Here is a 24,788-nt window from a genome sequence, read left to right as displayed (position 1 = left end):
TTTGACAATTATTTTTGTATCCACAAAATTACCACTTTGCCCTAGCTAATTAATGCAAGGCCCGACAGAAACAATTCCCAATCGGATTGTCCTCCAATAGCAAGGATTGAATATCCGGGAGTGAGTTACAAAACAAGTTTCGGAAGAATGAATGAATGAATGAATTATAGACCGGCCAAAACGCGTAGGTCGTTACATTCAAAAGAAGAAGTAGAATCAGAAGAAGGAGAAGCATTAGGTAATTCATGACAAATTATTAATAATTTTGACAAATCTTAGTTCAGAACAGGAGAGACTTTATTAACAGGTGCACGATTTAGACAAAAAAACAGTCAATGTACATAGGTACAAACCATCAATACATATTTCATTTGATTTTAAGCACAGGAAATAGCTTTATTTTAAATAATTGTTTCAATGTTTACATTTCAATTTCAAGATTTCAATGTGGACAATAGTGATTGATTATAAATAGTTACGTTTGATCACAACGAGCTACTTGAATATTGATACCGCAGACTAAATAAACTTTATAGTTAATATTTATTTATTATATGACTGATCCGCTCTTCTAGCTAGTGGTCAAGGTGTCTCAATGTTAAGAGACATTTTATTGTGTTTTAACAGATGTTTCAAGTATCAGCTGTTCACAAATGCTCTTGGTAGTGGGAATATTCACACGTTTTCTAAAAGACTAACATAGTAAAAATATCAGCTGTAGGAGGTCATTATAATAAGCGTGCTGCATCCAATGAAACCATTTTCCATAATTTCACCAACAACAGTTATTACGAGGTGCTTTTTCGTTTCTGGAAACCTGAAGTCTGGATCCCTGCACACTCAATTGTCTATTATTGATAGTACTGTTTATGCAGTTCGTGTAGATTGTGTGCGTAGTACGAATGTTATGTCCAATCTTGCTGGATCAAGGTGTGATTGGAGCGTCTGATCAGCATAATATCCATACCAGAGCTCCAAGCTGTATCGCGGCGAAGATCAGCAATGCAATTTGGGTCGATCGCGTTTGGTAACATCGAATAATTCAGTCCTTTCAGTGTATCGCTTGTGTCGAGCATCACCTACAAATAGAAGATAAATTACTATACGGTCAAAAACGCAATGTTACTTTATTTAAATAGTTCACAGTATGGGTAATGATAGTAAGCAGCCAACGCAAACCACGATATAACAATAGCTAGATATTTTGTTCCTAAGGTTTTCTACTTGTTTGTTTCTATAACTCATGCAATACAAGAATATATGTCTTAAACGATTAACATTTTTAGAAATGGTTCAAGTTTCTTTCGATTTGAAAGTACTATATGTGCTTTTAAGATGTTATAAGTGGTATGCTCTTTTTATGCTGTTTATTATTTAACAGTCAAATTGGGAAATCCATATAAACGGAACGATGATTAAAATTAATTAAGGATGAAGAGCTCCAACGTTTATTTATTAGAATGGGTCAGCAAGCGTTAAGTAATGACACCAAAACATACTCTAGGGAGAGATTTTAGTGTTATATGGATTATACGGATGGTATCGTGTACGTATGATGAAGGTACCGATTTATATAAAATGTCTACTTCTTAATAAAAGTTGCCGCATTCATAGTGAAGACGAATTATTCCTATGAATTCTGTTTGCTTAGGACCTTTCGTGGTTGATTCAGCACTGAACTCGAACAGGAGTAATATAATACTTCAAATACTAATAGTATACCGACCCACAACAATAATTCAACTCAAAAGTTAAAAAATACGTGTTAAAACACGAGACAACTGTGCCAATTGATTTGAAAGCTCCCTTATGGTTTCATTGTGTAATTGTGTATTAGACAGTCGATGTTATTTTTATGAAATGTATTGTGCAAACTGCCCTAAAACTTAACTACGCCTTTTTAACTACAAACTATACTATAACTCGTACCTTAAAAAGCGTATTAGGGTTAGCATGTTTCTCCATCGCTGCAACTGAGTTGGCTGTTTTATTTTGGGATAGGATTTCATTTTGGGCCGGTCTGGTGGTACAGTCGTCAACTCGTACGACGTAACAACATGCCCGTCATGGGTTCAAGTCCCGAATAGACCGTGCCCCCATACGTAGGACTGACTATCCTGCTATGATAACAATAAGTCATTGAAAGCCAAGCTCACTTCACTAGTGGGTACTGGCAGGCCTTGACCGACATCGGTTGTTGTGCCAAAGAAGAAGAAGAAGGATTTCATTTTGGAGCTCATAGTATCAGTGTTTGCCTTTCTAGATCTAAACTAAACGCATCTCGAGGAAGCAACGCCAGCATGGTTAGTTGGATGGGCTGCATGCATTATTAGTGGCAAAACGATACGATTAGTACTACGAACTACAGCGTATCTGTGAGTGTGTTATGCATCATCGGTGCAGTACCATTTATTATCGACGGAAGAAGTAGTCATGTTGTTGTTATTGGTTGGGTCCATTGGAACGACAGTCGTTCCTTCGACCTGCGGCTCAGTTTGTTGCTGAGGCGGTACTGAGTGTGGTGTTGTTGGAGGTTGGTTAGCAGAATGGTTAACATAGGCTTTTGGCTGGTGTTTGCCACTGTAAGTGTTGTTATTACCACCGCTGGAATCGGAGGGTTGCAGTTGCTTCGATTTATTAAGCGCAACGTGCGATGTGATAGGTTTTGCGATCGTGCGCGAAACGTTGTCGATTGCTGGCTCCAGGATCGGTTCACCAGACGATTGTGGCGGTGGCTCGCAAGGAACCGAATGTGTTTGGTTGGGATTAGCGTTAGTGGATGTAGTGGAGCTCGCATTGATAGAACTACTAGTATTATTCAATTCACTACTACTTATAGAGGCACCAATGGAGCCGGATTTTGACAGGTTGACCATATTAAAGTTACCCGCGGAGTCAATATAATCGTAGGACGGCGATCCATTGCCACTGGCAACGTGAGGATCATCGTTGCCACTGATGGAATTATTATTGTAAGACGTACCCCACATCAGAACGGTCTGGCGCTGCGGCTCGTTGTGGCGGATAGGCGACGAGGAAGCGGCCGGTGATTTTACGCCGCCCAATTTGTGCTCCTCCGTCCTATCACCGTTCCGATGGCGATGAGTGGGATGCGAATGAGGATGCGTGTGCGGATGCAGCTGCTGAATATCCTGATGATGTTGCACAGCTTGGTGATGTTGGTGCTGGTGGTGGTGAGCATTATGGTGGGAGGCTTGATGATGGGTACCGGGATGGTGGTGTTGTGTGCTGTGCGGCCCATGATGCGCCTGGCTGCCATGGTGTGCGTGACGATCGATTGAATCTTTGGTCGGTGTGGCGTTACCATCCACCGTACAGCATGGATCGACCAGCTCCTCGGATGAGTGTGGGGAAACACTTTTAACAGTCTGGTGGCACGAGCCTTTAGGAACATGAGGGGATCGAGGATCGGTACCGACTGCAGCTGCAAAGCCACTGACCAGATATGGTGCTTCGCTTGTGGTACATCCACTAGGTGCATCCGGTTGTTGCGATGATTCGGCACTGGTCGGGTGCGATTGGCCTGACTCGCCGGGTGGACCGTAGCTCTTTGTCCCCTCATGCCATCGCATGGTGTCCTCTTTAGTGATTCCATAACTGTCGTACGGAATAAGCCCGTTAGTAGGAACAAAGGTGGATGCACTAGTGCTGGTATGATACTCGGGATAGTAGCCACTTACACCTTGCAGCCGATACTGGTGGAAAAGATTATCGGGCATCGGGTAAAAATTCGACGAGTGAACCGGCCCGGTCATGTACACGTTGTCTGGCGCAGTGCCGGGAAAGTGTGCTGCTGGCGAATACACACTATTAATGCTGTTGGAATAGGCAGCTGCTGCCACAGCGGCTGCCGCGGCCGCCGTACCTGGCGGTCCACCAGGAATGTAATCCACTACGGACACACTAGGCGAAACCTGCACACAAAACAATCAAACGGGAGTAATAGCTTATTATTGACTACTTCACCATCAAAAAAGGTATTTCTATCTCTTATCCCTTCTGCAGGAATTATCAAACATTCGCATCAATTATGGTAATTCTCAAACTCTCTCGACGTTAAAAACTCAATTGAAGTACAGTAAACGTAGCAATATTGGGCACAAGCAAAAGTATGCAGGTTTCTTCCTACCTGTTCGGCAGCACATTGGTTCGGTAGCTTGCGCTTGTGGCGACAGGTGGAGAGAAAATCGCGCAGCTGTGTTTTATAACGCCGATTGGCACGTTGCTGGGATGTGGTCGGCGAACTGGGTGCGCTGCTATTATTTGAGCTTACTATCAACTGTTCCGACTCGAAATACGTCGAAGAGATGCCAGCATCCAAATAGCTAACCTGTCACGAAGATTAACAAATAAATACATAGTAGAGTGTAGATTTTGACTTAAATATCTAAATCCTATGCTGTTCTGTACATACTTTAAAATCCATCGTGCGTTTGCCGAGTAAATCCCGCCCTTCTTCCTCCATCAGCTGACGATGGGTACAGATGACAAAATCAGGCTTGGAATTTTTATACACCAGCCTAGAGCTTGTTTGCAGCCATTGCCATGCACCATCCTTCTTCTGATACCGATAGGCGATCATTCCCGAGGCTCCCGTTTTTAGTACTGAAATAAACCAAATGGAAAAAGGTTTTAAAGTGTAATGAGTGCTCTTGTAGATTGATCGTTTCATACTCACGTTCCTGATGAGCGCTTGCCACGTAAGCTAAGTCATCGTAGTGCACCAAATCGTATCCTCCCATGTTTGCTAGCTCGGAATCGGAATATCCCAGAGTATTTTTCCCTCTATATGAAAGCAAAACAAAAAACATATACGGTCATATATGTTATACATGTTCATACAAGTATAACTGATTCTCTTGCACTTAATCAGTTTGTTAATACATACTTGTGATCCATAGAAACAAGCGAAAAGTCTAGCTTATGCTTGGACTTAAACATATTCTCTTTCGGTGGAATCTCTAGTAAGCTGGGAGGCCCAAATGGTGTACAAAATGCAAACAGAGCAAGAGGAGGCTCTTCATTCTTTTTATTTTGTCCATGTAATATCTTCACCCGGCCACGTATATCCAAGCGCTGTCAGAATGAAATGTTTAAGCGTTTGAAAAATTCGTACCGCAACCAGACTTCGTGATAAGGATGATAAAAAGATGGACAAAAAACATACCAGAAAGCCGGAAGTATTGTCTAACAAACATCGAAACCGAACGGTAAAGCTTCGTTCCAAAAGCTTATCCTTTTCAGGCACTAAAGCTTCGGACAGCTGAATACCGGATAGATCAGCCGGCAGAAAGGAGTTCCACAACAGTTGTTTCTGCAGCTCTTCTCGGTCTTCTGAATGTACCAGCTCGTATACGGATTGATGGATGATATCGGACTGCATAAGAAGTAAAGAGTAAACAAGTATGTTAACTTTGCACACTTGCATATGAGTGGAAGGGGTGGGTTACTTTTAATGTTTTATTATAACTTTGGAGTTTCAACTTTAGAGTTTACTTTTTAACTTTAGAGTTTTAAAAGAACACGATACATTTATCGATTAAGTTACCAACAAGTATAGATGAGCAAGCCCGTTAACTCAATCTTGATTGATCTTACACCTTTTCAAGGATCTGATTTGATCTGATCTGTTCTTTTCTTCAAAATACAGCCTTTGCATCATCAGCTTAGTGATCACTTCATATTATTGTACAATTTCTTATTATACAATAAGTTATTTAATATCTTATTAATAATTTACAGTTCTTTAGTTTACTGGGACAAAATTATTTTAGAATTTTTACCTGATGAAATCCTAGGTAGCTTTCTATAGTGTGTGTTGCAAAGAATACTTCTCCCTCACAGGTGAGAATCATAATGAAACCATTAAGTGCCTGAAAAAGTAAAAAAAAAAAACAATTGTTTGGTTGTGATCATTTATAGTATTCATGCATCGTTGTTCATTGTTCGTCCATTTGCAAATCAGCTGTAATGATAATGTGAACAATTAGGTGTTAGACATTTAAAAAATCCATGTAAATACATTACGAAAACACTCCAAAAACGTATCTTGCAGCAGGGGTTTTTTTAACATTTTAAACAGTGCCCAAAAGTAGGACAATTTTTGTATGTCCAACGAGTTTAGTGCTACCAGAAAAGCTCTATCATTCATACCACGAGTTCCTCAGAGTGATTAGTTCACACGAAATCGCAGAATTGTACAAATGTAGAAGCTTCAACTCGATCGGCTGTTAACGCATCGGCAGAGAAACGCGTTTTCAATCAGGTGTGCTATTAAATAACGATTACTCAGAAGTAGAAAAGATACTGTAAAGCATTATACTGAGACATCAGCACGTTGTCTCACTTGTTTCTTCCCCTTTCCCTTTCATGAGCTGATATTTCTTTAATTACAGTATTGGGACCTAACTCGTCCCGCCGGAAGCGATACTCTGTTGGATGGTTCGGTTGGTGATCCGTCGCAACTTTTCACTGCTATCATAATTATGATGGTCAGTTTCTCAGTTGGTTGTTGGAAGATTCAGTTGCAGCTCACCGGACTTGAGATATAGCTGCTTTCCCAACACGTGAAATAAACACAATTTTAAACATTAAGGCTAGGTCACATCATTGATTTTGCTTGCTGTTGTGAACTTTTAAATTGACAAAACAATTGATTTGAAATATGTTGGAATATATTAAAACCTTAAGCCTCAATATAGCTCACATTTCGAATGAGATTATTTCAACAACGTTGAATAGCAGAGATATCCCACATGAACTTGTCGTATTAAAGTGATATAGTAACAACAACTTAATTACTATGATTTTACTATACCTGCAAAAACATGTCGCTGTCCACTATAAAGCTATGATCATAGGAAGTAAAATCTCGCGCCCGATAGCTTTCCTCTGAAACGGAGTGTGGCATCAATCCATTTTCACCCTTTTCTTTGTGCATCACAACTGTAAGTAGCAAAGGAAATAATGAACAAATGAAACATATTTAATACCGTTGTATTGCTGTAAATAAATATTAGCGTTTCGGAATGTATCTTATGTATATTATAAGCATTCAAATGATCACCCTATTATTCATATGAATTGCAGACAAAAGTTTTCTGAATGATAATATTACAATTGAAATAGGTCTATTATTAAAAATACAAGTGTGACATTCAGATAAAATATCGCTTTTAATCAGAGCAAGAACCAAAAAGATATGCATTGGCCAACCTTGAAGTTGTGAAATATTAGAATTGGTCCGTATCGACTCATAACATACTTTAATCTTTGGGCTAAAAAACACTGCAAAGATTCGCCCAAAGATTCTTCTTCTTCTTTTTGGCACAACAACCACTGCTGGTCAAGGCCTTCCTGTTCCTACTAGTGTAGTAAGCTTGGCTTTCAGTGACGTATTGTTACCACAGCAGGATAGTCAGTCCTACGTATGGGGGAACGGTCTGTTCAGGGCTTGAACCCATGACGAGCGTGTTGTTAAGTTGTAGGAGTTGACGATTGTACCACCAGACCAGCCCATAGGACTCTACATACATAACTTCTTATTGTCCCTTATCGTAGAACTCGCTTACGTCTCGTTGTCCCCTTGCGAACCCCTTGTCATATATTGGATGGACTCTCACTGATAACTACGATCTTTTTGATTTCAACTTACTCCAAGATGTTTTAAGGCATTGGTTCAAACAACAGTTCAAACAACAGTTTACATAAGTGTATGTTATTTATAAGTATATTTCGATTATTTGCGCATCTCATTTCAACCACCTTGTTGTGCACCCTATTTTAGCTTATAAGTATTGTATGTAGTAACATTTACAGTCGTTGTCGGAAAATTTTGGGCTTTAAGGCATACATTTTTGACAGAGTGTATAATTTGTTGCGCTAAAGCGTATTTTTTTGACTAAAACGCACCAATTTCTGTCCCTAAGTCAAAAATATTATGACTCTTGTATGAATCATGATAAATTTACAAGGTATTTTAGCAGATTTATAACATAATAACTGGAAATCACAAAACACTACAAAAACTATGTAATTTAATTGTTAAAAAAATGAATTCTAAAACCATTGTTTATAACTGGACATACATGCCACCTTTTTTCACTTCATTTAAACTTCCAAAATTGGCATAAAATTGGATATATTTTAAATACTTTGAATGAAATTATTGATTACTTAACTTACATTCAATTATTTTTTTAACATATAGTTTCAGAAATTAAGTTAAACTTTATAATTAAAGCGTTTCATTTACAGTATAATTAATGCCTTAGAGGTAAAAATTGTCTGTCCAAAAAACGCTGTCCAAAATAGGTACCTTAAAGACAAAAATAGGTGAGTTAGAGCAACAAGTTAGCGGCAATGACTGTAGCAAAGATCTTCAAAGTTTCGATGGTCTGATAAAAAATAACAAAATGAAAAACAACATCAAGCTTGTAGCGATTTTCCTTTCATGCAGTTCCGGACTAAAAGGTTACATTCTCCAACATCATTTATTTTTAGTAAATATAATCACATATAAATTGCAAAGACTTAGAACAATAACTAAGGTAAGATAAACTTAGAGCAATGACTAAGGTAAGAGACTCCTTTTTATTATTTTATCATCCCGACAATTTTCATTCATTACGAAAATGTATCACCGTGTTTTTCAATCGTAAGGAAACGTCTAAAAGAATAAAACACTGATTTTTTTTGTTTTATTTTCTGGTGATAAATGATATTTCATTCCTACAGTTGCAAAAATATAAAATTTCATGTAAGCAACTAATAGAATGTTTTTTATAAATCGTTATTGATGAGTTTATTACAATTCATCATTGATATTAAGCATAAGTATTTGGACATAAGCTGTCATGTCCTAAAATATGAGCTGCACAAATATAAAAAGTAGAATGCTTGTAAGGATGAAATAAACGACTTCCCATTATGATTTAATATTTACTAGTCTCTTTCTCGATAGTAAGCCAATGCATAATGACTTTTTGATGCATTCCTCTAATCTAGGGTTCTCTATCGTTGTAGACTCCATCTAGAACAAACCTTTTTTCGTTTTATCTTTTAAAGGATTAGTCCTATGCGATATTCCTTATTTAGGTTCTTTTATTGTTATTATTATTATTTTTTTTTTGATCGTCAAAAAATTGATCATGCAATACAAAGCCGAGGTTAAAGAAATACAAGGCTAAATTAATCATTTCTTATAGCATGATCAAACTTTTTTCTGTAACCTCTGTAACTATGCATACCTCACAATTTGAAGGATAATTATGTTATTTTGTATTATAACAACTGTACTTACCTTGAAAATAGCTTTTAATCCTCAAATAGCTCACCGATAGCCGAAGAATGCTTAATCTGTCCAACTTACTCAATATGTTTTGCTCAAATGGAAGTAACGAAGCCAGAAGATCTAGTTCAGCGTTTAGCCGCTCCCGGTGTCTTTTGGAAGGATTGCTTTTCGTGATGCCCTCTTTTGGTGTTGTCTTGATACTGCGAATAAAGCGAATGATAAAAAACACACACACACGTTTGAACATAATTATTTCCAATGGTGACAAAACGAAAACATTTTCTGCACAATTAGACCGACAGTAGATGTGCTGTGCAGAGTGTGAATTCACAAATACGTATTGAGGTGCTGATTCGTCTCACTTATTGGATCGCTTTTCGACCGTGTGGCTGTCTCTTGGATTTACCATACCCGATATGAAGACAAAATCTTACCATCCGTAGAGTGAAGGTGTTAAATCTGCCTCACGTGTGAGCGAATAGTGTTTCGTTCGTTTTGTTCTTTTTCGTTTTGTTAGTTGTTTTTCCATTTCACAAATATCCTGGCCATTGTACGACAGGCTCAGAAAGGTATTTTTATGCGATGGTGGTAAAACCATGTGTGTCACCTCGTGTAGAACAGATGTATGAGAGTAATTATCAACTCAAAAAAAGCAACCGCTAAGGTTTTTGCGACATTCGTGTAGATGCAAAAACCGTCGAAAGTCATGGATGATCGCACAGTGTGCACTGTGCGCTTTAACAGTGCGTCAGAATTGTTGTGTGATCGGTAAAGCAAGCCATCGAGATGTCCATCGTAAATTATTTGGTTTAAGCGTTCTTTGTTCAAACCTCCCAAGGGTTCTGACTAATTTACTTACAACATTTAGATTGACTGAATTGAACGACTGACTGTTCACGTAATAAAACCTTGAGGTTTTATTCGCTTCAATCCTGATTTATTCCTTGTCTATTGTACACTTGGTAAAACCAATTCTATTGTGACCAACGCTGTTGCTCATTGTGAGGCAAGTCCGCAGCGAGGGCAAATAAAGAGAGGGTATAAAGGTAGCTCTCAACAGAATCAAATACAAGAAATCTTCACCTTTTATTAAGGCTAATGGCAAAACAAACTTGCAGTCCCATTCTTTACTTCTCGTGTAATCTCGCGATAGGTCTGCTAAATAAAGAGTCACAGGAGCATGCCTGCATCCGTGTCACCTTGCACACATACACACAAACACATATACATCTATGCTCCCTGCACATTCGCAAGCGGGAAGTGGGATGTTATCGGGTAGCAATCGAACTTGCCATTCGTAAAACAACGAACAGTGGTAGAATGTGGTAGCAACTAAAAATTAAATCAACTTCCTTCGAACGCCTTCCGAGCGTGCGGACCACATGCTTGCCACCACATCGTGTGTAATTCAGAAGACTGGATGACGACGACAACTACGACGATTCGGTTAGCATTCTCCAGGTGGAGGTGTTGAATTAATCATAAGCCAAACAGCATCCAACGCTGTAGTAGCACACAGCAGCATCAGCCAAAGATCGTGGAGAACGGTTTATTTAAATTTAATTGCCAAAAAGGGCTGGCATAGGTCTCTTTTAAGGCCGTTTGATTAAGCGTCGCATGTGTTTATGTATGCAAACATATGCACGAGCCTGGCCGAGGAGCAGATATTTTAAAAGGTGACAGATCAATCGAAATTCCACAAATTCTCACTCAATTCCCAAACAAGGTAGCACTTTGTTAAGGTCAAATCGCTTCCAATGCATTTAAAACGGGGGCAAAAATTAATGCATTAACCAGTCGTTGCACCGGCCGATAAGATATACGCCAACAGATTTTTTTTTATAGGACAAATGGGGGATATGGACAAAATAGTTTCACATTAAGCTACTCTCCCGACGGTGGATTTGCCAATTGTAAAGGTGCTACATTACACATCGCCCTGACAGGATGGTATTTTAGTTTTAATACAGGAGAAAAAATCTTCGTTATTATTCCTTCTCCTTTGACGTAGCCAAGTGCGATTATGCCTGTCTAAACCGGCTTCTTATGATTATGGAGATAGAGACGGTGATGGGAGATGGTCTGGATGAGAATCGATACGATCCAACTTTGTAGAAGCCGATCGAGCCACCGCAATAACTACGTAATATGGAAATGGAAATAAGCTTCCAATCGAAATATATTCACTAAAACGCCTGCAACGGTCGTTGCTCATTGAGTTGCTATTGCAAATAATTACCTGCTAGCAATGTGATACAATCTTATAATGAAGCCGGCGAACGCAAACCATAAGCAATTATCTATAAAATCGTTAGTTCAGCATACCCTCCACAGCGGCTAAAGGCTTTGTGGTCGTAGTTTTATGATAAAATGTCCATACCATACTTTGAACGCACGGCATCTAATCGGTCCCAAGCCTCATGTTAGTGTATAAAACTTCATATGAATGCCAATAAAGCAGGATGAAACGGGGAGGCTTGCGGGGGAAAAACATTCAGCACATATTTAATTTACTTTAAGCACATTCGTTATGCTCGTGTGGTTAAATGGGGTGAAATGTGTTAGTCATAAATGAGTGAAGTGCACATGCAAGGGTATCAGCTGCAGCTTTCATTGTTGAAACTGAAGCTGCAATAGGACAAACGGCACAAACTGCGGCCCTTTCCCTCGATTGAGTTTGATAACATTCACCAACCTAAAGAGCGAGATACACTATCATTATCCTTGGAGATGTGTATTGGCTTTCATAACCATCGTTCTTTCGCATATACACAGACGCGTATTAAACACTCACACCTTGCTGAACATGTTGATCAACGTCCCAGACACCTGCACTCTTCATTAAAACTTATATACGTACACTGAACTCACTGGACAGGTGAAAAATGGCAAAAGCTACGTCATAACGTTGCAACATCATAACATCGACCAGCATTTAGATTTCCTTTTATTTGAATAAAACTGCTCTGTTTGTCAAGCAAATTTTGTTCAAATAGTTCTATATCAAACGTAAAGCCTTGGCTATAGGTGAAATAACAGTACTGAAAGAAAAGAAGTGAAAAAAATGAAAAGAGTTAACGTTAAATCGTTTCGTTAACCTTCTATTAGCCTTAATAATCAATATTAGATTATAGCTATTTCAGTTTCGTACTCTTTTTAGTTTAATTTCCTTTTTTAGGAATCATCCCCACGCATGCATAACTGCAACAATGGCATATGTTTTTTTGCGCTTTAGACGCTCGAATGTCTGCAATTCAAGGGCACAACAGTCTGTTGCTCTGCCAAATGTTCAATTGAATGAAACATCCCAAAGCTCGTTGGTTGGTTCGCTGGACAACAGCTTTCCAGGTAGCAATTCCGTAGTCTTATATACAATAAATGCTCGAAAAGATAATTATTAACAGTGAAACGACACCTCTCCCAGCTGCTATTTGTAGCATTCTGCGAATGCATTCGATCGTAAAGAGCTTCACCCGGAACACGGACCGCTGCATGCTATTGCAAATGGTGTATGCGTTCGTGTGTTGATCGGTCCCTTTGGCACATGAACGAAATGTGACTGATCGTTTGCTTTCACCTTCGCTCGAATGTCTGTTCTTATTCCAGACAGCGCTGTTTCGTATGCCATTTCACTGCACATTGTATAGCATACGGTCAGTTATAATTAAGCATCAAATGATTTAGCTTAGCAGAATGATGGTACACAGTTCATGTAAGAGGTCATCCCCAGTGACGCATTGAATAAGTGATCATTCAATAATCACATTTTATGTGCCGTTCAATTTCAGTTACTGATGGTCTGCCGCGGCACATGTTTAACGAAAATGTCAATGAATGAAGACGATATCACTTTTCCATCCGTGAACACGCTAATAAACCACGGTAATGAGCCATGAAACATGTCATCCACTCGGCTGAATACTGCCAATACCACTCGTAAACTAAAAACAGATCGTTGAGGATATTTGATTCCAACACAGGTCGGGTACTAATCAATACATCAATAAATAACTTTCACGAATCACGAACTGCATTCTAATAGCCGATTATCACACAACAGCGAATAATTAGTCGCGCCGGATCTCAATAACAACAAGATATTGACGGGGGAGAGGAAGGGGAGGGGGGAATAAACACAGAAGAGCACAAAATAAATGGCAAGCGCTTGCGTTACTCCGTGCTCTGCGTAGCTGAATGTGTACGGCTCGAATGTTCATCGATGAAAATATGATATTCTTTTGAAGACAGCATATTTATTTCTGTGAAAAATCAATTAATAACACATGTTTCACTCTTCCCGCCTCTTCCTGCCATCCTTCAGAACGAGGAACCCCAATTCCGAGGGTCGAAGTTGCTGAGAAAATCCGACAAACCAACTACATGATAGTTCACGATCATGGATCTGTTCTAACACGCTCACCTTAAGCGTGTTTATGCTTTCGTTTGATATGTTTCAAGGATTACTTGTTGGTTTCAAAAAACGGTGAGTTGGTTGATAGATCGTTACTGAGCGTAGGGCTATTCCGGACCGTGGACACTTTTGCAGATCGTTCTTGACCAACGGTAGTCAGCTGGTGGTACCATTTTGGTAATGAGGTTCTTTTTCCCTACGCTCCAGCGAACCATCGAGTTCATTCAAATGGAACAGAAAACCAAGGGGATCTTTTGAGGTTCCGTTAAGCACGCGGACTTGCGTTTACTTAATTTATTTCCTGCCATTCTGCTTCTGCTCTACCACCGCATCCGCTAGGATGCAAGGTCGATGAGGTGAGTGACCTGCACCAGTATGAGCTGTTAGTCCCGCTGTAGATTTACCTGTCGTTTGCAACGATTACTGGTACCTAGCACGACTGCTGGCCTCTGCTACTCTTTCTTCTGCGTTTTGCTGCGGTGCCGTGTGCATCCTTTAGCTCGTTATCCTACGCCATAGATCTAATATCCATTTAGATTTGGTGCTCGGAAGAGCGGACAATGAGGTTGGCGGGTGTGGCGGGAAAGGTGTTCCGAAAAGGATATTGCACTATTTGCGTGTATTTTTATTGCTATGAAACCATGATTAGGGAAAACAACGAAAACATCGGGGGCCGAAAGTTCACCGGCAAAGGATATGGGCTTGGCTTTGTACCCTATCCTTCGTTTTTGTTTTGTTCTTTTCTCTGTTCCGCTTTGTTTAAGGTCCATGATACACGCGGCGTCCTGTGCGCTCCCTTCCACTGATACTCTCTTCAGGGATAGTGCCACACCATTTTCGCTTTTATTCGTTACCGAGGGACACCGAAAACAGACGGCGGCACGGTGGACGATGGGTGTCTCACCTACCCCAAAACCCGTAAATGGAATCAACCGATCCCGAAACGAGAAAAACAGAAAACAAAGGTTATGAGTCACGCGCGTTTTTAATAACTTACACTGGCCGCCTGACGCAGTGCCTTTGCCGCACGTCACGCGTTCGACCAAGCGAGGGCGTTTTACACTGTTGCTAGAATCGCTACTAGCTCTCGACGCTCGAAACGGCAGGAAGCATATGTTTCTGATCCAGCTAGATTCACATTGAAAGTAACTCGCTGTAGAGTGGTATGGTTGGTCCTTTATCGTATTTTGTGCCCCTTTTGTTTTGTTTTGCTTTGTGGTTTACGGGGCGACGAGTGAACTAACTCCCCGAGCAACTAATCAGCTATCTCAGTGAAAAGTGGGAAATTTGGTGCCAATGGTGCAGGTAACCAACGTACGCACGGTCCATTTGACAAATGCTATGAGAGGCGAAAACTTTCCTAAACTCTACAAACAGAAGGAAACACTACAACATGCTACATCCTTGACGGATGTCGATACCACTGATCATTTGATACCGAGCTAAATCGTACCGATAAATCGGATGTGATCACAATTGGAACGTATTCTCTTGCCAAAACGGCACAAACATATATAGACACAATTGAATGACTACAACAACTATCAATGGGCGGAAAATGATACCCATTATCTATGTTTTGATACAAGTTTGAGGACGTCGCACTGACCTTGCGGTTAGGGATGTTATAACATCTATACAATGGTCAATGAGAATGCAATGACGCAAAACGACCCTTCCGGTTTCCTGCTGGTATTGATTCGCCTTGCGTCGATTATATGAATCACGTGACTTCGATTTAAAAAGGAAGCATTAGAAATTAACGGCATACGTTTCCTCGTTAGTCCCTAAGGAATTCTCAAATATCTACTGTTTCAGAAAGGTTTAAGTAGTTGTTTTCATTCGTCACTGACAAAAGCAGCTAAATTCAATAAACCAGTCCAATATGTTTCATTATGTTTTGTACATATTTAACGGCGTGATGCTTGCTAGCAACTAAACTAAGGTAACGAAATACAACGAAGTTCTAATGTATGTTTGTGAATCTAACTTTGTGATACATTATTTAATACCTTATTCTAAAAAGGTATAACATTTGCTTGCATATTTTGTGGAAATTAAAACAAATGTAGAAAAAACATTTCACTTATTCAGTATATGTTTTCTAATTTTGCTTTATACGTAGGGCAGAATGATCATTCTTAATAGATCATCTTTCTCGTATTGGTAATTTTTTGACACATATGGAATATCTAGGTGCTTAATTCCATCATGCACATACTTTTTATCCACGTGTAAACAAATTAAAAGAAGAGAAACTACAGCTTTACACGCGATTAAATATTAAAATAGCAGTATCGAAACATACAGCAGAGTAGAGAAACCGATCTTGTTTGTAATTATTTAATGAGATAGTTTAGCGTATTGGCCCTACCAAACAGTGCAATTGTAGTAAATGATCAATAATGTAGCAAACAAATGAAGATGAATGATGTTAGCAAGTGTGTTCGTAACCATAGCTACAAACGCCTCACCTTTAAAATGTTGCTACGAAACTTTCCAATATAACGTCCGATTCTGAGGTCCCATTCCACATAACTTATACTGTCTACTGTGCAATGCTTGAGCAATGATTCTTCTTACGAGCACTATTGTCTAGACAATGTGAAAAGCTGCCCGCTGCTGCTGAAAATTTGCAGCATTATGCCACGGCCCTGTCCTGAATCATACACACGCTCACAGCCTTCTTTTCGTTTAATATGATCGCGTGCATCACGTGCGCTTGCGTTTGCCATTGTTAGTGGGGAAAATATCTCCTTCAGTCGGTACCGGCAAGCAAAATGTTGAACTGGTCCCAGATTAACCTTCCCAGCCGGTGCGAAATATATAGAAATAAAGAAGTTAAGTAAAGTTTCGGATATAATTAATTATACGATCCGTTGAATTTATAATAAAGGAGCAAATATTATCATATTCTGCTGCACTCAATTCGTGTGCAATAAGACCTTCTCAATTAAACAGCGAGTGAAATTGAGTAAAATAAGGGTGTATTATTCATCGTATAGCATTTATGTAAGTGCAAAACAGTTCCTATCGCTGCTTCATTATGTAAAAGCAGCAGTAAAACGATACGCAATCGATATTGAATTTCTATACGTGTAAATCCAGAAAACGAATGAATGTATTGCTAAACAAATGAAAGCAACAGCAAAACAAATACTCTACGAGCTTGCCTAACTAATGCCACATTCCGTCGCTCGGCGTGGGGCGCTTCAGCCAGTGTCTGCACAGTAGTAGTTTAATTTATGTTAACGAAATAATCTACCGCTGTTGCTGCGGACGAAAGGACAAAGAGGTAGCTGCAACAGCCCGTACAATGGCACCAAGAACAAATAAACAAATTATAATGAAACCACTACCTAGGATTCCACAATCAAACCGGCGTACATGGCGTTGATGATGCGCAGAGCCTGCAGAAAACTGCATTTGCTGTTTTGGGAGGTGCTGAACATCACAAAAAAAATGCACGGAATTCGGCGCGTCCCAGAAGCACACACACTCTCGGCAACGTACCAAGTGCCTGGAGCGGGAAGAAAGCAGAGAATTAAACAAACAACAACATCCCTTTTGCTGCGCTGTGCCCCGTGGTATCCCGGCGTTCATGATAAACGAGTTTGTGTTTAGTAACATTTTATTCCAGTAGTAAAACTTGCAACAGAAATTGGGCTTTTGCAGTGCCTCTCTCCAGCCCGAATCATCGCTTTGCTATCCTGAAACTTGAATCGAGGCAGAAAGCATAAAATTTGACTTGTCATGGGTACACGCGAGATCCAATATATATATATATATATACATGGATTTTTTGTGGCTTCTAGCTCCCCGGCGTGTGAGGTATCCTAAAAGGCAAATATTAAAAAATTTACCAACAGCCAAACGCACGGCACAGACCCTGAGCGCATTGCACGCGTCTGCCCCATAACACTCTCTTCCCTTATATCGCTTAACAAATTATTCGCGGTAGAATTGAACGGAACAAGCGGGAAAAAATATTACTAGCACAACATATCGATGCGGCGCTCCGGGGAACTGGATATCCGAAGCTCACAATCAAATCCCAAGTAGACTGTGGCAGTTGGGGGTTGAAGCGGTAGGATGTGCGAATGTAGCGATTTGTGGGGATGCATCGATCGGTTCTCGTTGTCTTGTAGTAAGTTGGTGTTTCCACAGATTTCAAATATGACGAAGATTCTGCTTTTTAGCTGTGTACATGCTCCACAGGACGTATTCACTGCAACGGAGTACAATGGGTGTCGGTTGAGCTACAGCGGTTTAAAGCTAAGCAACAAATTGTTTTAACACTTTATATTAACTTTGAACAACGGTGAGTACGGCGAAAATATTAGAGGATCACTTTTTGCAAAAAGCAGCGTAAAAAATAGTATGAACTCTATGTAACATACAAGTGTAAAAGTTATAATATATCAAGGAAAATAATGAAATGCTCTTGACCTGTCCATTTTTACGGAGTTTTTCGAACTCCGAGAGTGAGACCGCGGATGAAATGTACACTTACTGGATCTGGTTCGGTTTTCAGACGGTGTGCCGCAATCGTGGCATTGACTCATAACGAATCGCATAAGTGTCCCACGGTCTTTGGTTGAAGTGAAAACCATGTAAACTTTGCTGCAATATTCATATTTTATTTTTAACGTGTGTTAGTAGCTAGTATTAAAAGTAGTAAAAGTGCCCCTCCCCCTCTTAATGTTTCAACTATTTAATTAATGTTTAAACTATTTAGCGCATGGCCACGGAGGTGACAAAATGTTGAAAAAAATTTCAACTTTGTTTAAATTGCTCAACTGCAAAAAAGAGCTTTTCTCGTGGCCGCACCAAAAATATGCACAAGAACGGCAAAAAGCTCAAACATCCAAATATCTTTGATATTTTGTTTAAAAAGTACTAAATAGGTACATAAATCAATTAGATACATGAATTTTAGCATTATAATCATAGCCACGGGTCACAACTGCGCCAAATAGCTGTTTGTTTACGTTTCTTGCGAACGTCAAATTTTGTCTTTATTTGTCAACTTTTGTCAACTATTTCTTGGCTGCTCCAGATTACAATAATTTGACAAAAACTCAAAAAAGTGACAAAAGCTCACGTTTTGAAAAATTTGTCAGCATTTTGTCACTTTCATGGCCTTGCGCCTATTGAGTGGACTCATAGATGATCCATACTTGTTGTCCTCGTGATTTTTTTTTAAATTTGCGTACAAAGCAGAGTTTTAAGACCCCCACAAATTTTAACTATCGACCACCGCTCTCGTCTCTTCTACGCTAACAATCCAAAACTATAGCTATGTATGAAAAAACTATCAATGATTGCTCCAGTGTTCGATGGCAGTGTTTGAATAAGCAAATCAATGCGCTTTTTTTTTAAATTCCTACCATTAATTGACACATTCATTCTCTTTCTACACGCTTTCTTCGTTTGACCCTTCATTCGTTCGTTTGTGAATTCGTTTGATTTTTCCATTTGCTGCTTGTAGCGGTTTAGGCGCACACATGAATTGATTGCATTGAAAATATTATATCACTGTGAAATATTACGTAAATTCAGGCATGATTAACCTGTTACCGGTGTGCACATTATCCACCCGATGAGATATTATAAATTGAGTTTTCAATTTAGTACTTACGTTTCCCAGAGCAAAAACCAACACCTACCGTATTTTCGCCAGAAGGACAACACATGATCATAATATTTTTGCTCTACACATGGCAACGGGCACAAAAAGCACGAACAAAAAAAAACAACTTGAATCTTACACAAACGTGGCCATAACCGGTTATCGATCGATCAATTGAGGCCCTAGAGGTTCGTACAATAATGAACAAGTGGCTGACAAACTGAGATGCTTAAAGTGGTGCATTACCGGCGTTCTCATCGGTAGGAGATCGGGAAAATTTAACAAGCCGATGCGGGGTTAGTATCCATTTGGTTAAATGCTACTTTTTAACATTCAAACTCGCACACACACGACACAAATGTCCAAATATGTAAACGAGAACGAGAAATGACAAAACTCATATAATTCTTTTTTTTTATGTCTAGAAGAAATCGTCTACATAGGCCGCAGGTTAGAATTTAATTCAATTCTAGAACAAAACAAGAATATTTACGCAATAGTTGTACGATCGATGAAATCAAAGTTAGTTAATGTAATTTAAAACAAGAACAAAAACTGGTAAAAAGCGTACAGCTTAGCACGGACTTCTTTCAGATAATTCAATATACAATTTGCCTGATGCTATTTTAACTAAACGAACATTAAATATCGTGAGCCTTGCACATGTAAAGTGTTCCTTATTTAAAAAAACGGCAATCTTTTCAACCTTGAGCGTAAGTAAAGAGTGGGCGTAAGATGGGCTATCTTACTGGCCACAGTAAATGACCGAAGCACACGAAGAAAGAAGTGAGTCGCAACAACTGCAAGGGTCAAAGAATTTTTTGACGTTCGCTTCGTATAATCGTAGCATATAATCCAAACGCAAGATCCTTTTGAATCCATTCTATATAGATGCAGTCAAACTGTCTGTCTCGGTATGTTTGGAAGGAAAGTATGGTGCCAAACACGTCGCCAAAGCCGACACCAACATTTTTACTTCACCTTACATTGGGAGAGTTTCTGGCTTCCTGATATCGGCAAGCGATCATCGCAAAAAACAGCGCTCACATTCTACTAGCTTTTCTCTGTTTTGACGAGTTTTGGTGCAGCGGCCAGTACTGAAATGTGTATAGTTTATGTGTACTTGTAATTTATCATCTATTATTAATCGCTTGGGCAACGATACGAAAGAAGTACCACTCGAGGGGCTTTTCGAATGAGGTCGAGGAAGGAAAACGGCGAATATGCTTTGGTCTTAAATCCAAATAAAGCACATACACTAAGATACACACATACACACATATTCAGCTACACGTTTTAAGATAAGTTTTGCTGCAAGCCAGTTTACTGTTTATTTTGTGTTCATTAGATTTGAAGATATTGCCGAACTATGTAATTGACGTTGGAGTTCAGCTGGCAAAGTTCACGAACAAACTTGACCTGCATTGTACCTGAACAAGGAATGAAGTTTTTCTTTCCTAACGGTTGCAATAACAGGAGCTGGTGGAAAATTGGTATATTGCAAATTGACCCTTTTCTTATAAAATATTTACCATTTCGTTTTGTTTTATTTTAAGCAATACTAACATTATCGGGAGCTGAATAAACCTCTCGATACATATCCGACGGACGAATTAGATTCCCATCCGCACTGTCTTTTAATTGCAAGTTCCGGTTAGGCGGTACGTATGACGTATGTATGTACGTATGTTCTGAAAGCCTGTATCGACCAGTATAACTACTTATATCACTTGAGAAGATAAGAAGAAGACTTCACCTGGGCTGTGTTTCAGTTTGTACACAACATTTGCTATTTGCTGGAAGACGTTAGAAAACTATCCAAAACTGCAGATATATTATCTACATTATCGATATTATCACAAAAAGACAAAAAAAAATCAATTTGATAACTCCATTTGTGAAAATCATATGTGATGAATCGTTTACTTAAAGCTTTGTTTTTTTTCTGTTTAGTTTGAAGCAACATAAAAATACCGTTTTAAAAACATGTGATAAAATGAACATCGTTAGTACATAGTATTAACATGTGAATTCATCTTCTTCTTCTTTGGCACAACAACCGCTGTCGGTCAAGGCCTGCCAGTACCCACTAGTGAAGTGAGCTTGGCTTTCAGTGACTTTTTGTTACCATAGCAGGATAGTCAAGTCCTACGTATGGGGGCACGGTCTATTCGGGACTTGATCCCGTGACGGGCATGTTGTTACGTCGTACGAGTTGACGACTGTACCACCAGACCGGCCCAACTTGTGAATAATAATGCCAAAAATAAAACACGAACTTTCAATTAATACATATGTTAATTAGATATATATCACATACTATATTATAATATATTTTATTACATTATATTTTATTATATTATATTTTATTATACTATATTATATTATATTATAAAATATTATACAATATACCAAAATATAATGGAATCTGTCAACCAAATGCGGCAATTTTTCAAATTTTGTAATACAATACTATATTGCGGCAATGGATGATAACAATACAAAGAATTTATTAATTTTAATGAAGTGATCTAGTTTATCTAAACTGGATTCGTTTCGCAATACAATTGACAGGTCTTGCGACTAAACAACTAGCCCGTCACGGGTTCATGCCTCGCATGGATCGAGTCAACAATTAACAGAATTGACTACCCTGCATTGTTTAAAATCAAATACAAATGCAAAATCAAGTCTTCAAGGACTAACAATAGATTTTGCGCAAAATAAGAAAAAGAAGCTAATTTATAACCGGTTATCGATCGATCTATTGAGGCCCTAGAGGTTCGTACAATAATGAACAAGTGGCTGACAAACTGAGATGCTTAAAGTGGTGCATTACCGGCGTTCTCATCGGTAGGAGATCGGGAAAATTTAACAAGCCGATGCGGGGTTAGTATCCATTTGGTTAAATGCTACTTTTTAACATTCAAACTCGCACACACACGACACAAATGTCCAAATATGTAAACGAGAACGAGAAATGACAAAACTCATATAATTCTTTTTTTTTATGTCTAGAAGAAATCGTCTACATAGGCCGCAGGATAGAATTTAATTCAATTCTAGAAAAAACAAGAATATTTACGCAATAGTTGTACGATCGATGAAATCAAAGTTAGTTAATGTAATTTAAAACAAGAACAAAAACTGGTAAAAAGCGTACAGCTTAGCACGGACTTCTTTCAGATAATTCAATATACAATTTGCCTGATGCTATTTTAACTAAACGATTAATTTAATCGTTCTTTAATTGTTTGTAGTAAATATATACTGCTAGCCAAAACTAATTAAAATTATATTTTTGAGAGAACAGCATTTGTATCAGTGCCAATCAGCCAATTAGTATCAGTCAATTTATACGGATTTGAACATTAAATTTGAAATTGAACATGCGGTACGTTAAAATTTATTTATTCATCTGTTTTATCATCTTAAAATAATCAAACCATAACTTTCATATTATAAGCTACCATAAAATTACATATAATTACATCCTACACTCACGAAAGTTCTTGTAAAATAAATTAGATTCCAAAGCTGCAACGAACAACTTTACTCTAGAATTTAATTTGAAACATTAATATGACTTTAACATCTTACTGGAGGGTTTGAATTTAAGTTAGTTAGAGAAACTGCTAAAGTAAAGTAAACAGTGAATTTTCGACAGGATTGTGCAAATATATCTTGATGTGTTTTCTTCTTTTTCCAAGTTCCGTTTGTTCTCTGTAGGATACTTTGATACGTCAGGTTTGGTTTGGTGTTTGGTGAAAAAAAAAAAATGTAACAGCTAAAATTTCATCCATCTTTGCACCTGATCTCCGACCGATCGCTCCAACTTACATCCTGCGCCCAAATACGCTGCACTGTTTCCGAAGAACGGTGGGTTGATATCAACCATCATTATTTTTATTATATTCAAATATCTGATCAGCGCATGGTTTCATTTCATTCTTTCATTCTTTTTAAATATTTTTTAAGTTGGTTTTACGGATTTAAGGAACAAATGATAATAATAATTGATGTGATAAAAACAAAATATGTATAAAAACAAATGTGAATCATTTTCATAGAAAAGCTCACAAAAAATATATCAAATTTGATGCCTTTCCGATATTGCAAACTGGCCCGCCCACCTAATGAGTTGACACATCGCTATTAGATGGTTTCTTTAAGGGATTGGTTTAGAGGAAAGCGTTTGGAGAAACCCCCCGTTTTTTGAAAAAAATCACAAAAATATGAAAGGTCTGTTAAGAATTTTTTTGAATTTTGTTTTGTATGATAAACACTCTGCTTATCCTCAACATATTTAGTGAGATTTGGTACATTTTTTAATGAAATGTCAGCTATGTTTACGTTGAAAATATAACCCACTGCTCTTACTATGCGTGTAGGTACAGATACCACCAACAAAATAACACTTTTGAAGTCATCATACTAGTAAGCAAAAAAAAAAAAAAAAAAAATAGCGGCCGTCATTAATTTTCAACGAAGAGCATGCAGATCGTCTTATTTTTTCTCAAGAGTCCACTCTACTGCACGGTATGCAGTAACGTTGATTTACTAAGAAGCCAGAATTACCGAGCCAGGCATAAATGTGTACAAAAAACGCAACCGTTTTTGTTCCAGGAATCGTTTCATCTATACCTGTCTACCCTGCAGAACGCCGGCAGACATTACGGTTGCAGTGGAAATTTGCATAAATGATCGTCAATTTTGCAGCTTCGAAAATTGTTGCCTAAAATAGGGCAAACATTCGGACAGGCAATAATTGTATGGTTTGCTTAGGCACTGGTATCAGCAAGATGTAGAAAGTTCATCATCGCCATGACGATAACAATTCTTCACTCGCACCTGCGCAAAATAAGAAATCCAACCATTCTTCTTGGTGGAGCATATAGATAAAGTTTTCGATATATGACAAAATAACACTACTTTTTTTCTTCTTATGTGACCCTACAAACGTAGTCGTTTTTTCAACGTACATTAATGGGTTAAGTTAGTGGAGATTTATTGATTACCCATAGCATGATAATCAGTCTGACTAATGAAACGCATGGTCCACACGGGGTTTGAACTAATGACGGACATATTTTTAAGTCGTATGAGTTAGTGACTATATCGTGATGCCGTCCCACGTAACTAAAACACTTGACTATCTTCCGAAGATGTCAAGTTTCCATTTCCTGGAGCATACCTTTTGCCATTGCGACGCCTCCTTTTGGTGGCATAAACTGTTCCCAGCTGACTCATTTTCATTCCTGAGGATCTCAAGGTTTAGTAGCCCGAAAAACTCACGACTTTAGTTGTCACTTGAAATGTTTCATCAAAATTCGCAACACAAGCTTTCACTTTATTAATTTTTTTAGACCAATATTTCATTTCAATGAACATTTCCACTTTAAAATCGACAATATTACGATATTTACACAATT

At 38.5% G+C, this 24,788-nt stretch overlaps 1 protein-coding gene across 2 annotated transcripts; it reads right to left on the bottom strand.

The window, feature by feature from the left end:
- Positions 1 to 372: 372 nt before the first annotated feature.
- On the bottom strand, positions 373 to 24,715 carry LOC121597221 (aryl hydrocarbon receptor protein 1-like). Of its 2 annotated transcripts, XM_041922824.1 has the most exons (11): positions 24,551 to 24,715; positions 9,323 to 9,513; positions 6,839 to 6,966; positions 5,805 to 5,894; positions 5,189 to 5,398; positions 4,910 to 5,097; positions 4,700 to 4,806; positions 4,436 to 4,626; positions 4,151 to 4,351; positions 2,984 to 3,935; positions 373 to 1,079 (listed from the first exon to the last, which is right to left on the bottom strand). In XM_041922824.1, exons 1-11 carry the CDS (start codon positions 24,610 to 24,612, stop codon positions 997 to 999), a joined length of 2,403 nt encoding a protein of 800 aa, XP_041778758.1. In that variant the 5' UTR covers positions 24,613 to 24,715; the 3' UTR covers positions 373 to 996. The 2 variants fall into 2 exon arrangements, with proteins under 2 accessions (XP_041778758.1, XP_041778756.1); XM_041922822.1 differs by lacking the exon at positions 373 to 1,079 and having other exon boundaries at positions 2,147 to 3,935.
- Between the last annotated feature and the right edge of the window lie 73 nt (positions 24,716 to 24,788).

The sequence above is a fragment of the Anopheles merus genome, chromosome 3R (assembly GCF_017562075.2).
Source record: "Anopheles merus strain MAF chromosome 3R, AmerM5.1, whole genome shotgun sequence".
NCBI lineage: Eukaryota > Metazoa > Arthropoda > Insecta > Diptera > Culicidae > Anopheles > Anopheles merus.
The sequence above is the reverse complement of the archived record's forward strand: the minus strand, read 5'-3'. Positions and strand labels throughout refer to the sequence as shown.